Source organism: Bombus huntii, chromosome 11 (assembly GCF_024542735.1).
Source record: "Bombus huntii isolate Logan2020A chromosome 11, iyBomHunt1.1, whole genome shotgun sequence".
Classification (NCBI taxonomy): Eukaryota; Metazoa; Arthropoda; class Insecta; order Hymenoptera; family Apidae; genus Bombus; species Bombus huntii.
Genome location: NC_066248.1, coordinates 4,198,810 through 4,211,988, shown reverse-complemented (window position 1 = coordinate 4,211,988; position 13,179 = coordinate 4,198,810). Strand labels below are relative to the sequence as shown.

Below are 13,179 nucleotides of genomic sequence, written 5' to 3'. Positions count from 1 at the left end.
ATACGTCATTCCTATTAAGTTCATGCACAAGATAAGTTTATAAGGATACATTTTATTATTATTATTTGAATATAGAATTTTTTCACGTACAAAATATAAGGTCCTAAACAAATACAAGCATTTCTGTTTTGTTTATAACATTCATTTTCACAATGAAAGATAAGGAGTATTTTGTCTCTGTTTCCTTATATATAATGAAATATTACATTTGTATCTTTTTGTAATATTTTTTCTTTTTTTTCTTCATGTTAACATCTCTCATGTAAACTTGTAGAGCTACACATACTACAAGTAAAATTGACTCAAAAGCAATTATAATCTTTATAAATGCCAAAAATGGAGTAGAGCCTAGTAGCATTTAACACTTTGACTGCCACGCCGAAATCACATGTTTCGCTTAGGACCACAGGAGTATTTTTATTATTCAAAGCATATAATGGCAAAATAATAATGAATTGACGATGTAAGTAAACATTCTTCCCCAATGGACCGTTTATCTTATTTGTGGTCACGGGTGACCACCGTGGCGGCTTGGTAACAGTTGATAGCGACATATTATAACAAGGCTTCGTTTATTTCGTCCAAAATGTATTGTTGAAACGTGTAGAAGATTTAGTAAACAGTATTTACACATTCTATATATAATAGTAAGGTATGTTCACACTTAGATGCAAGATTTGTTCTCAATTTTTTTTTTTATTAATGTTCTAATAAAAATGTTTAATTGTTCAATGGGGTACTTTTTATTTCAAAGTATCTTTTATTTATCGGTTATATTCAAAATGCCCTAACTGTCAATTTTGGTTAAATTTTTACAATTGTAAAATGTTCAAGCGCTCCGGTCACCAATGATCACTGTGGCGTCACAAGAGAAACCGTGGCTGGTGATATATGACTAACGTGGCAGACGAAGTATTAATACACATTGAATTATTTAACATACTCTCAGTTTTTTTAATAATATCGTGTATATATCATTAAACATGAGTTCATAGTCGAAGAATTTCACGTATTATTTAATATTCGACAGGGTTAACATAAACTATTATACTGTATGTAACTGTGAATTACTATTTGATAAATATATTACAATATGAATCGTAATTGTTGAACTGTTTGTGTTTTGATATAAACTAACTATCCTTGTACGATTGCAAACTTTGACATTTCTAACTTTGACAAATAACATGATGTCGAAGCTGTTATATAATTTATAAATATGCTTATTCTCTAATATTAGAATTTGGAACACTTTTGTGAGGTTTTAATGAAATGGTGGATGTACAATGCATCAAAATGATACTATAACGAAAAAAAGGAAAAAAAGTTATACTTTTGTGACTTAGATTTTTACGATTCAATGAAATTATACTAATTATATATGAAAAATATAATTTGTCTTTTATGATCATTATAATTGAGATACGTATTACATCAATAATTTGATAAAAGGGTTTATAATATAATGCTTAATATTTTACCTCAAAAACGAATGAAGATTAAACAGAATTATAATAAATTCCGATCAACAAAATTCATCCCTTAAAATAATATTAAACTAATTAATATTTGTCGATTTTATATTAGTATAATATAAACTAAAACAAACTTTATTAATTCTATTTAATGATTTCGTATGTAATACGAAAAACAGTGAAACAGTAATTAACCTTTAACTGAACGTAATATGAAAATGAAATTTCACTGTGATATAATTATAATTCAATAAATCTTTGATTTAAGAAATATTTTATCGTCGATAGCGCAAGAAACGCGACATCCGACCTCAAAAACTATTATAATTACTTCCTCCTAGTTGAGAGCTGAAGCCTCTGTTTGGAGAATATCCAGGCCTGAAGTTATTACCCAAACCTAACAATATAAATCTTTAATTAATATTTGCTTAATATAACAAAATTGTAAAAATTTAATAAGGACGAGAATGTTAAAGAATAGATAATAATAAAAAAGCAATTAGGAAGTACCTCCACAGAAATTTCCAATACCACCCAAAGACATTCCACTTGAACCACCAGTTGAATTTAGGAATAATTCAATATACCTATGAGACATATGGCTTTTGTCCTATAACAACATTATGACAGAAAATAATTAGTATATAAAATTATTAATTGAAAATCACAATGTCAATTATATTTATTCAAATAACCTTAGACATGGCTTTAACAGCCTCCTCATGAGTTGCAAACTCTACATCTGCTTCTCCAGAAGGACGTCCACCATTTTCAAGAATAATTCGAACATTTACCGGTTCAATAGGTCTGAAGAACTATAATTATACCGCCAAATTTCATTGTAAAAATATTAACTTAATAAAATATTCTACATTTATTTCATTCAATTATAAACTTACATCAGCTATATCTTGTTCAGTGGCTTTAAATGGTAATCCACGCATGTGTATACTATGAATACCGGAATTACCACCCCATGTATCACCGCTGCCTCTGAAGTTCCCACCTTTCATGTCCAAACCACCTCTCATACCCATGCTTCCTCCGCGTGAATCGAAGTTATTACCACTTCCCCATGGACCACCATCAAAGTCTAAAACATATTAAACAATAATAAGTGAAAAATGATGTAATAAGTGACATTTCACATTTTAAATAACTAACGAATTCGTGTAGTACCTCTATTTCTAGAACCTCTGCTATTATTGCTAAAACGATTCATCCCTCCGAAACGAGAGCCTCGGTCATAGGGTGCTGGTCTCTGATTGAAACCACCCATTGGCCCACCTCGCATTTTCGGTCCAATGCTAGCACGTACTTCGGACAAACTGCTTCGGAAGATTTCGATGTATCTGTTAAGATTAATATTAATTATTATTATTCTCGTTTAAATATTATTGCCGTTCATATAGTCGGCTGCCTTCTCAAATAAGAGAAAATTTAATGCAAAAATATCAATGAGCATAAAATTTTAATTTTAGAGCGCACTTTTAAACGAAGACGGATATAAATAGGAAATACGAATGTTGAAAATAACCTTTCGCGTAACGGAACTAAACAATTATTGTTCCAATATAAAAAATTAGGAGATTAAATGAAAACAAAAATAAAATAAAAAGAAAAACGACGTGATTCGAAGAAAAAATCCATACTGAGAATTTTGTAATGGATTAACTGTTCATACTACACCTCCACATATATATTAAACCTGTGTGTAGATACCCTCCCTCGGTGACATTGCATTCTGATGTATCTTATGTCACCCTAGCCATTGAGATGTTGATGATCCTCAGGTATATGACAATTACAATTGCACTTTATGCAACTCAGGAGAGAAAGAGAAAGAGAGAGTGGAAGAGAGATCGGGTAAACAATATATAAGTATCGAGAAGCGATACAACTAAAAGAAAGTACTTCGAATTTAAATATTTAATTTAAAAAAAATAGAAAAAAGCTAAAATAATTGAAGTTAGCATATCTTATCGTATGACGATGATAATAAAATATTTCCGTGCAATTAACGAGCTGTATGTATCAACTATAAATAGTGACGTTACAAAAGAAAAACTGTGCAAAGCCTTTGAGTTCAAATTATTACATTGTCTCGCATAAAACGTACAATTGTGCAATTGTCAAACAGGTGTGCCAAATTAGATCGATGATTACTACCTCCGTAGCGCCCACCCATCCTGGGTTAGCCCTACCCACCTCCCATGGGATTTGGTGACGATGTAAGGGGGTACCTCCCGCCCGGCACCCACCCATAGGTTTCAGTTGGGCCAACAGTACTTTCGCTTACGTACCACTAACTTTCTTTTATTTGTGTTTAGAAAAAGAAGCAGTTTCTTTATACAATTAACTTCTATAATAGCATATGAATAGAATAATACGAATGCAAAGTTAGTAAATACGTTTTAATAATATAATTCATTCCAGATTATTTGCAGTAATAAATAAATTATTTTATATAGTATTTTTCTGTTTGTAAAATAAGATATTAAAGAAACTGCATCTATATAAAAACTCGCTCCCGCTAGTTACTAACAAAATTTATATACCTACATGTACTACAATCATAAAATGATATTGAAAAGTCATAAGTATACCCAAACCCAGCTAGCGTCAGTGCCCCACCTGTGTCCTATCTTTTCCTTGTGTTTCTGCAGAGCGCGCTCCGCAACATCTTTGTTAACAAATTGAACGTAAGCCTCCCCAGTACTGCGGCCCGTGTAGTCTGTCGGTAGTGAAATCCCGTTCGGCAATATCTCCAACCCTGACCCACACATAATCAAACATCGACATTGTAGCGTAACACCCATTATTAATTATAGTATCGTCAGTTTATTTAAAACCCTTATAAAGAAGCAAGATTTAAAATATCCTTTGCACATTATGTGCAAAACGTCTCGCTCCAGAAATATAGACATTTTTTCTCAATTAAGTCAAAACAGAAGAAAATGTTAACTATGCCGAAGTTAAGAATTAAGTTCTATATACAAAACTTAAAAATATAAATAAAATAAATAAGGATATTTTTATACAATTATATAAAACACGCATGGAAATTATAATAAATATTCCTTTTCCAAGTCTATAAAGGATTATAAAGCGTAGGGACTTTACTTCCTTAAATCTTAACTAAGGCCATCTGGTGATTATAGAAACACAGAGACACTGCTTGGGACGGGCATAAAACAAATTTTATACTTTTATATGTAAAACTAGTGAAATGTTGGACACTTATTGTAATATGTGTATTATTTTGCCAGATACTTTTATTCCCATATTTATTCTCTAATAATTTAATTCTAGGATATATGTCTCTTGTATATTAATTTGCAACACCTATGTCCATTCTTTTAAATTATGAAGAGATAAAAAGCTGTGCTGTTTATATACTTCATATGTATCATAACCATCAAAAGCATTTAGTCCCTGTGATTCAAGATTTTTATTTGATTAACAAAAATCAAACGATAGGGAAATAATTTTATTATAAAAAATAAAAGAAAAAACAAAACACATTGATCGCCAATAAGGTGTAAGTGAATTTCTAGTAATATATAATATAAAAAAATGAATAAAGATACAGGTTTGAATGTATAAAATACCTGAGAAGAACTGAGCAATTTCTTCTTTGGAACAGCCAAATGGTAGACCACGTAGTCTCACGCAACCATCATCCATGGCATTCTCTAGGTTCATACCGCTTCTCTTGACTACCCACTCCATTTCACCTCTTTTTGCTTTAAAGACTATGATGAGAGACATATTTTATTATATATTTTTTAAATATTTTTATTTTTATATGTTTTATAACAAACCTTCTATATAACGATGACCCATGTGATCCCTATCTCTTTTACAAGCTTTTTCAATATCTTCAAGTGTGTCCATTTCTACATAAGCCTCTCCACTTGGACGGCCTTCCCTTGACATTGTCATATGTACACCATTTTTACCATTTGTAATAGAACAGTCACTAAAGAATTTCATGATTTCATCAACAGTAGTAGACCATGGAAGTCCACGTAGTTTAACAACATAGCCTTCATCATCATGGTCTCCACTTCCATTCGACATTTCTGTAGTCTAAAATAAACTATATTATAATTTGTATAAATATATCCTGATGTTTTCCTATACATTATAAAATATTAAATAAAAAGCAATATAAATACACAGCATGATTATTTTATAATTATTATTTATTTTTAAAGTACAATATACCATAACAAATAGTTGTATATTATTTGTTCCTTTTTACTTTTTTTATTGTTTAAATTTTTGCTGTATTTAAAAGATATTGCATCATTTATGCAATAGTAAATTTATGAGAACAGTCATTCAAGAATTTGAAGGTCAGTAATATCCAACAAAATAATAAAATAATGTGAAAATGTAGCATTTTGTAACTTGTTATTGAAATTCCAAGAATAAATAAATAAATAAATATATACATATATACGTTAAAAAATGCAACATTGCAATATAGTCGGAAGAAAAGTTTGAAAAAAAGATATTTCTTTACCGAAGAATTGTTCGTATCGGTAATATACTAGTCTTTGTTTTATGTCACCAAAATATATTCATTTCATATATTGTAAATATTATTATTCATACTTACGGTTTCTTAGTGTTGATTTACAAGTTAGAAGGAATCACGAATTAAGTTTAATTGACAGCAAACGCTTAGCCAACGCCACGCTCTGCGAAACTATCTGCAAAATGGCGTCTATCCTAACGAAACTAATGGCTGGTTTATAAACATAAATGTACTACATTGTAACATTATGGTATATAAAATCCCTGGTTTCTTTAGAATTTATTTAAGTTTTATATATTAAAAGTATATATTAGAAGTTCATAAAATTTACAATTCGCGCCAGTAATATTAGAGAAAATTTCTGGTCATATTTGAAATGCATTAAGGCGAATGCACAGTACTAATAAGTCCTCCATGTTAGCGTTCCTAAACTTATTTAACTTTGACAATCTATATTTTTTACCTGCTATATCGATCGTGCTACACATAGTAAAATATTTGGACTATAGTTACTTAAATAGTATATCGATATAATTTGCGATTTTCGCAGAGGCTAAGACATTTTAAACGTCGAAATGATATAAATCATAAGGTAACAGGAAAAATTAGAAACTGTGTGTCTGCGATCACGTCTGTATAGAGGTCGTGACCGAATCTAAAGAAGTAGAATCCCGTTCAACAGTGGAAGGATTGAAGTTGAGGTGATTGCAGAAAAGGTAGTTGACAAAACGTCTATCGTGCTGTCGCGGGAGAGAGTGTATGGTGCATGTTAAGAAGGATCGTTTGCAGCTTAAATCTCATAATATTGTAGAATATTGCAAAAATCAACGACACGTGCAGCCGTGTAGCAGTAAATTGAATTTCACCGACAGGTCATCCAGGAGTGCACAATGAGCTTCCTATTGTAAGTTTTTTTTCCGTTTCCAATGAAAATCGACTTTTACTCTACTATAACGCTTTTACCTTTTTGATATCGCAACATTAAATTTCCGATGCATTCAAAAAAGTAAGCTTACCGAACACTCAATGTTTTCCTGTTAATCGATCGCCTGATATCACACCAATGTTATTTGCAAGTGACAAATGACAGCAAAGAAGGAATCGATGATTTGTTACCATAGACCGATCGGAGTGAGGGCAGATATTGACAGAAACTGGTCAACCAGTTTCGTAAATATTACCTTCTCGGCTAATTTAGGTAACCGACCCGATGTACTCTTGAATTCAAGTACATCGCGATCGACCAATCTGTGGATATCTAAAAATAGCACGATGCCATAATTTCTTTGAAAAATCCTCCGTTTTCACACGATCTTCACCCCTCTCGTTTAGCTAATGCTTTCACTCGTGCTCTGTTGCACGCGCGCATATTCGTCACACGTCAAATTAATCGCCACGGGACATATCTTATCGCAGTGGATTGCACCGTGGAAGTAGAATTTTTTTAAACGCTCCTGATGCGATATCGGGCAAGTTCTTAGTTGCAATTGTGGCCGATCGATTTGTCATATCCGCCCTAAACATCGTTTTGGTCACTCGTTAAATTTATGCGTTTCCTGTATTTGTATTTCGAATGATCAACTGATGTTTGTTTTCGTCTTCAATCGAATTGCGAATATGATTTATAATAAAATGCTTCAATCTGTAAACAATTGAACATGTAAACAAAAATGTAAAAAATATAAGTACAAATAGAAATTTTCTAATTCTGATTGTGTTTTTTACTAGTATAGTAATTAATACAAATTGCTTAAAATTAACTATTATTGAAATATAATATTGTATTTTTACAAATACAACAATTATTGAAATACATTTGTATGGCTTTTTAAGTGGAAGCAGGTCTTCGAAAACCTTTAAACCAAAGAAGAATATCCCTGAGGGAACTCATCAATATGACTTGATGAAGCATGCAGCAGCCACTCTAGGCTCTGGAAATTTAAGACTTGCAGTTATGCTCCCAGAAGGTGAAGATTTAAATGAATGGGTTGCAGTAAATAGTATGTATTACAAGCATATTATTATATATTCCAACCTGTAATAATTAACAAATTACAACTAACTTTTTTATATTGTTTCAGCTGTTGATTTTTTCAACCAAATCAATATGTTATATGGCACTATTACAGAGTTCTGTACAGAAGAAAGTTGTCCCATTATGTCTGCAGGACCTAAATATGAATACCATTGGGCTGATGGGCATACTGTGAAAAAGCCAATTAAATGTTCCGCACCAAAGTACATTGATTATTTAATGACTTGGGTGCAGGACCAGTTAGATGATGAAACCTTATTTCCTTCAAAAATCGGTCAGTCACATTATCTTGTTGGATAAGATAATTTCGTACTTGATATACTGATAAAATTATAATCTCTTAGGAGTCCCTTTTCCAAAAAATTTCTTGTCCATTGCCAAGACAATATTGAAAAGATTATTCAGAGTGTATGCACATATTTATCATCAACACTTCAGCGAAGTGGTTCAACTTGGTGAAGAAGCACATTTAAATACTTCATTCAAACATTTTATCTTTTTTGTTCAGGTAAAATACTCAAAACTAAATGAACCTTCAACAAATATAGATATGCTCCATTATGATCTTTTATTACTTTCGTTTGTTGTAGGAATTTAACTTGATAGAAAGAAGAGAATTGGCGCCACTGCAAGAATTAATAGAGAAGTTAACAGCGAAGGACGCCCGATGAACGATTTTGATCGTCAACCGAAAACTCCTCCAAAGACTCTCACCCGTGCTATCTTTTTAATCAAACGTGTAATTGTGCATGTTATTTAACTAATCCAATTCATTGCTAACGCGATCATCGCCTTGAAGCAGGAGTCACTGGTATTGTACTACATAACATATTTTATTCATTTACAAAAACGAGTAACTGATTTACGCATTTTATAACGAAGACGAATCTCGATAAAAACAGAGTTCTGTCTATTTGGGAGATCGATAAAATTACAGAGTAAAGATCGATAGGGTGAGGATTATTAACGTAGACTTTTGTAAAATAGTTATACATTCGATACAATTCGTCCGTTTTATTTTACATCGTGAAAGAAGAAAAAAACTGTTGTTTCTTAAGTAGTCGAGATGTTTTGTGGTGAATTGTAATTTATTACGCGTAACGAATTTTTATACTTGGAACTTTGAGAACAAAGATTAGCGTGAGAGACGAAAAAAATAATTCATATCGACTATATAAAATGGATTACATTTTTAAAAAAACGTTAGAAACAACGATTACACTCGGTCTTACGTTTCTTATTCTCATTGTTTGTTATTATCTTTTATACTATTGCACATTATGCTGTTTTATTGTAAAAGTTCGAGAAATATCGCAACTTTTATAAATAGAAACGATACTACGCGTAATGTCTCTAAAATAAGAATGCTCTCGATAGCATTTTTATATCTTTTTTTTAAATTTGCGACAACTTCGTGAAAACGTTGCGCCTTTGATTATCGACATGAATTGGTACAACCTGATATTGAACATTTTATATCACTGCTAAACTATACATTGTTAGTACATAACATTATTAAGTTAATATTACGCTATTTACATTAAACTTCATACTATGTAATTAGTTTAGACGATTATTATCATCGTGTCAAGCGCTTGCAATAGAAATTATTTATAGCGTTAGGGATTTTATACGCACCATATCTTTTATTCTTTATACGAGTGAATTTTTGAGTCTGTTCTATTTTAGAAAGCATGTTATATTATATTTAAGCCGTTTGCGTCGCATTACTGGGAAAGTTCTTTTTGCATTTCAGCTTTTTTTATTTTTGGTATTTTATGTAAAAATGATTGCTTCTCGTACGTTATAAAAACATTTGTACATGAATATACCAAAAATTAATAACTTCATTTCTAGGTATAACATAGATTCGATTCAAAACATGTTTTCTAAAGAAGTTAGAATTAATTCGATGGATACAGGGTATCCCAGGAGAAACGCAAAGGGCAAACATTTTCGTATAAATAATACTAAATATGTGATGTGCATAGTCACAATATACACAATCACACATGATTTATTTCGCTATTAAGAAATCAATTTTGATATATAGAAATGTCAAATAGAACGTATATTCGTTTATAGCGCGTTCAGCTACGTACGATAGTTTTCTCGCTTATAGCAGAGATGAGATGTTAATATATATACATATATATTAATGTAAATGCTTGCTGTTTTCACGCGCGGTGAGACTGCACCCGTTGCATTCGAATATTTAAATGGATGCATTATATTCGCTTGTAACTAGATAATACTCCTCAGATAGTTTCTGTTCATACACTGTGCCCTTTGCTGTGATTATCGGACTTTTGCATTTCTGTGTAATGAGCTACATTTACGTATGGCGGGGTGAAATTTTAACTAAGTTTCCGTACTGCTATTCATGTAAGTGGCTATCGTTTGAAGGAGTAATATAGGAGGATAAGAAGTTATTGCTTATACGATCATGAGACATACGTTTGCTTTCAATGGACCAGCCTATTTTGTGATAAGTAACGCATAAAGTGATTACTGAATCAGAAGAGATACAAGGAGATGTAGTGGCTGTACCTTTCATCTTTGATATCTTTCATTTAAGATCTTGATAAGAGAAGTCCAGAAAGATTCGTTTAGTATTATATCTAGCATAAAAATGTCAATACAATCTTGTTTATTATGATTCATGGTTCACATATACAAAGACTATTTTATATGCAAATTGTGAATTAGTTGTTGTTATGCGAGTCTAAAGATTCCTTGTCATTTAATATAACAAAAAGATTAATTCAAGTCATTCAAATCATTTAAAAAAGTCATTTCTTTTTTAACAATTAAATGTGAATCAGAAGGGACAAGGACAGGTAACGAAGATGAGAAATTTATAAAAAATGAAGTTGACGAACTTGTTTTCCGAAAGGTTCGTACGTTTCCAAGTTTCTAATATTGCTCGATTTGTTGTCAAATTTTAAATAACTAATTGGAAATAACGGATCTAGGATTTTTGATAAAAATTTGATATATCCAAAAGGAGGAACTCGTCTACTATCGCAATTCTCCTTGTATATCTTATCAGTTTAGCGACTATACATGAAAAACTTATCTCAAAACAGTCTAATATTATGATGCAGCGAGCGAAAACATTGTAATTAATGGAATTCGAAATCGCGACATAGATTGCAAGTTGTTAGCATTCGAAGCGAATGAAAGGAACAAAATGTTATTTTTTTATAATAAGGAAAAATGGTCTGCTATTGTTTAACAGGCACTGATTAGAGTTTTTGCTTATCTCTCTCGCGTTGGCGTATAAACGATCGAAACATTATATGAGGTTGCTCGATGTGATATCAATTTTCATGTAAATCACGAGGATCAATGAGAAATTTCACGAGGTCCAGGACTAATATAAATGTATTTTATTATAAACGATATAAACGAATTAGCTTTCGTAATAATCTAAATATATATCGATAGAGGAAGGAAAGGATGAACGAGAGGAAATAACTAATAGAAATGGAATAGAATGGAACAAGTTTCAAGGGAGAACGATTACGAGATAGGCTTTCTTCCGCGATGGTCTACAGGCGTGTTTCTCAATGTAAAATGAATATAAGTAACAGTAAAAGTAACAATAATAATGGCTCGTATCGACGATAATATTGTATTCAGTACTTAAGAAGACCGGAAGAATTGTACCTTATAGAAAAATGAAAAAAAAAAAAAAAAACATTTCTCGCAGCAAACAAGCACGATTTCGTCTCTCTCTGTCTCTCTCTCTCTCTGTCTGTCTGTCTGTCTGTCTGTCTGTCTCTCTCTGTCTCTCTTTTTTAATCACATATTTAGGTCAGAGGGGCGAGATCGTTTGAATATATTACCGTTGTCAGTTAGAAATTATTTTACACACATGTAACGCTGTTATTAATTACAATTATTCTTATTATTATTTTTATTATTAGTAGTATTATCGATATGATTATTATATACGATACCGACGCTTCTATGGCTATTTATATAATAATTTACACGATTAAATGTCGTTAGATCGTCGTTGAACGATAGCCTTTAACAAAACGCACTTGAGTCACCTCTCTTTGTTTCTTTTGACTGAAAATATACGCGAACCCGGTATGTTACATTTTTCGACTGACTTGTTACTTGAAAAGATAAGCGATATTTTTTTTATATATATATACATATATAGATATGGTTTCTCTTTAAGCTTGTGCTGTTCTTTTTACCTTTTTCTTCTTTTCTTTTTATCTTTCTTGTCTAGAATCTTTTTGAGGATCGTTTCCTTGGCATCGCTGGAAGCTCTTTCATATGATCACCAGTTGAAGAAACGTTTAATTGTTTCAAGATTTTGAACGAAAAAGCAAAGTAAATGTAAGCAAATAAAAGAAGAAAATAGAAAAGCGAAGAGTGCGTGTCAAGAGAGGTTGAATAAAAGATACTTTAAGGATTCAGCTAGGTTCTTAGATGTCGAAATTTCTATTTTATGAAAATATTTACCGTCTTTTTTAGGCAGACAGGAACTACTGGCGCAACTTAAAAATTTAATAATTTGTTAATGATAATTGATTTTGTTTGTGTATCTCAAAGAAAAGAAACATATTATTTCAACGATTGATTTTTATTAAGTTTATAAGAGGATTAATTCGGATATTAACTGTAAGACAAGTTTGTCATTATGATTGATAGTTGAATAAAAATTGTTTGTTCCTTCAAAACTAAGTGCGAAGAGCTTTCAGGAATACCGATTGTTTATTCGTTTTTTTAACGACGCTAGTGATATATCTGTGCAATGTAAATAATATTTTTTTCAAATAAACGAAAGCTCACGCGTAACCGTAAACATAGGACCACCATTTCTTACGAAAACCTTTGTTCCTTTTTCTCTTCCTATTATTTCGAAATTGAAATTCCTACACCTCACCTTTCACTTTTGTATTTAATTTACCAACTTACTGAATATTTTCCATAAGGAGACTCGAAACTGATACAGAAACATGCATATAAATTACATTATCTTTAATTCTAAGAAATAAGATAAATTTTTATATCTTAATTTTAATAAACAAGATTTAATAAATTTCATAATCGAGATTGCAAATATTTTTGAAATATTCTCAGAACTTTAATTAAACATC

At 31.2% G+C, this 13,179-nt stretch overlaps 2 protein-coding genes across 3 annotated transcripts; one reads left to right on the top strand and one right to left on the bottom strand.

Moving 5' to 3' along the window:
• Positions 1 to 215: 215 nt before the first annotated feature.
• LOC126870952 (heterogeneous nuclear ribonucleoprotein H) lies at positions 216 to 6,245 on the bottom strand. Of its 2 annotated transcripts, none has more exons than XM_050629212.1 (9): positions 6,103 to 6,245; positions 5,300 to 5,567; positions 5,087 to 5,230; positions 4,110 to 4,248; positions 2,655 to 2,827; positions 2,375 to 2,568; positions 2,171 to 2,290; positions 1,986 to 2,085; positions 216 to 1,872 (listed from the first exon to the last, which is right to left on the bottom strand). In XM_050629212.1, exons 2-9 carry the CDS (start codon positions 5,556 to 5,558, stop codon positions 1,787 to 1,789), a joined length of 1,215 nt encoding a protein of 404 aa, XP_050485169.1. In that variant the 5' UTR covers positions 5,559 to 5,567; positions 6,103 to 6,245; the 3' UTR covers positions 216 to 1,786. The 2 variants fall into 2 exon arrangements, with proteins under 2 accessions (XP_050485169.1, XP_050485170.1); XM_050629213.1 differs by having other exon boundaries at positions 5,300 to 5,577; positions 6,103 to 6,223.
• A 427-nt stretch (positions 6,246 to 6,672) lies between these two features.
• Positions 6,673 to 12,884, top strand: LOC126870960 (MOB kinase activator-like 1). Its single transcript, XM_050629226.1, has 5 exons — positions 6,673 to 6,925; positions 7,855 to 8,021; positions 8,103 to 8,330; positions 8,401 to 8,564; positions 8,647 to 12,884. The coding sequence occupies exons 1-5, from the start codon at positions 6,912 to 6,914 to the stop codon at positions 8,725 to 8,727; spliced, it is 654 nt and encodes a 217-aa protein (XP_050485183.1). The 5' UTR covers positions 6,673 to 6,911; the 3' UTR covers positions 8,728 to 12,884.
• The last annotated feature ends 295 nt before the right edge of the window (positions 12,885 to 13,179 follow it).

What these genes read in the sequence shown, in the direction of transcription:
- LOC126870952 (XM_050629212.1), bottom strand. Translation starts at nt 5,558, where the DNA reads ATGTCGAATGGAAGTGGAGACCATGATGATGAAGGCTATGTTGTTAAA. An exon ending in CAGAGGTTCTAGAAATAGAG is followed by an intron (nt 2,569 to 2,654) that starts GTACTACACGAA and finishes AATATGTTTTAG; the next exon opens with ACTTTGATGGTGGTCCATGG. An exon ending in CTGTTAAAGCCATGTCTAAG is followed by an intron (nt 2,086 to 2,170) that starts GTTATTTGAATA and finishes ATGTTGTTATAG; the next exon opens with GACAAAAGCCATATGTCTCA.
- LOC126870960 (XM_050629226.1), top strand. An exon ending in TGAATGGGTTGCAGTAAATA is followed by an intron (nt 8,022 to 8,102) that starts GTATGTATTACA and finishes ATATTGTTTCAG; the next exon opens with CTGTTGATTTTTTCAACCAA. An exon ending in ATTTTATCTTTTTTGTTCAG is followed by an intron (nt 8,565 to 8,646) that starts GTAAAATACTCA and finishes CGTTTGTTGTAG; the next exon opens with GAATTTAACTTGATAGAAAG.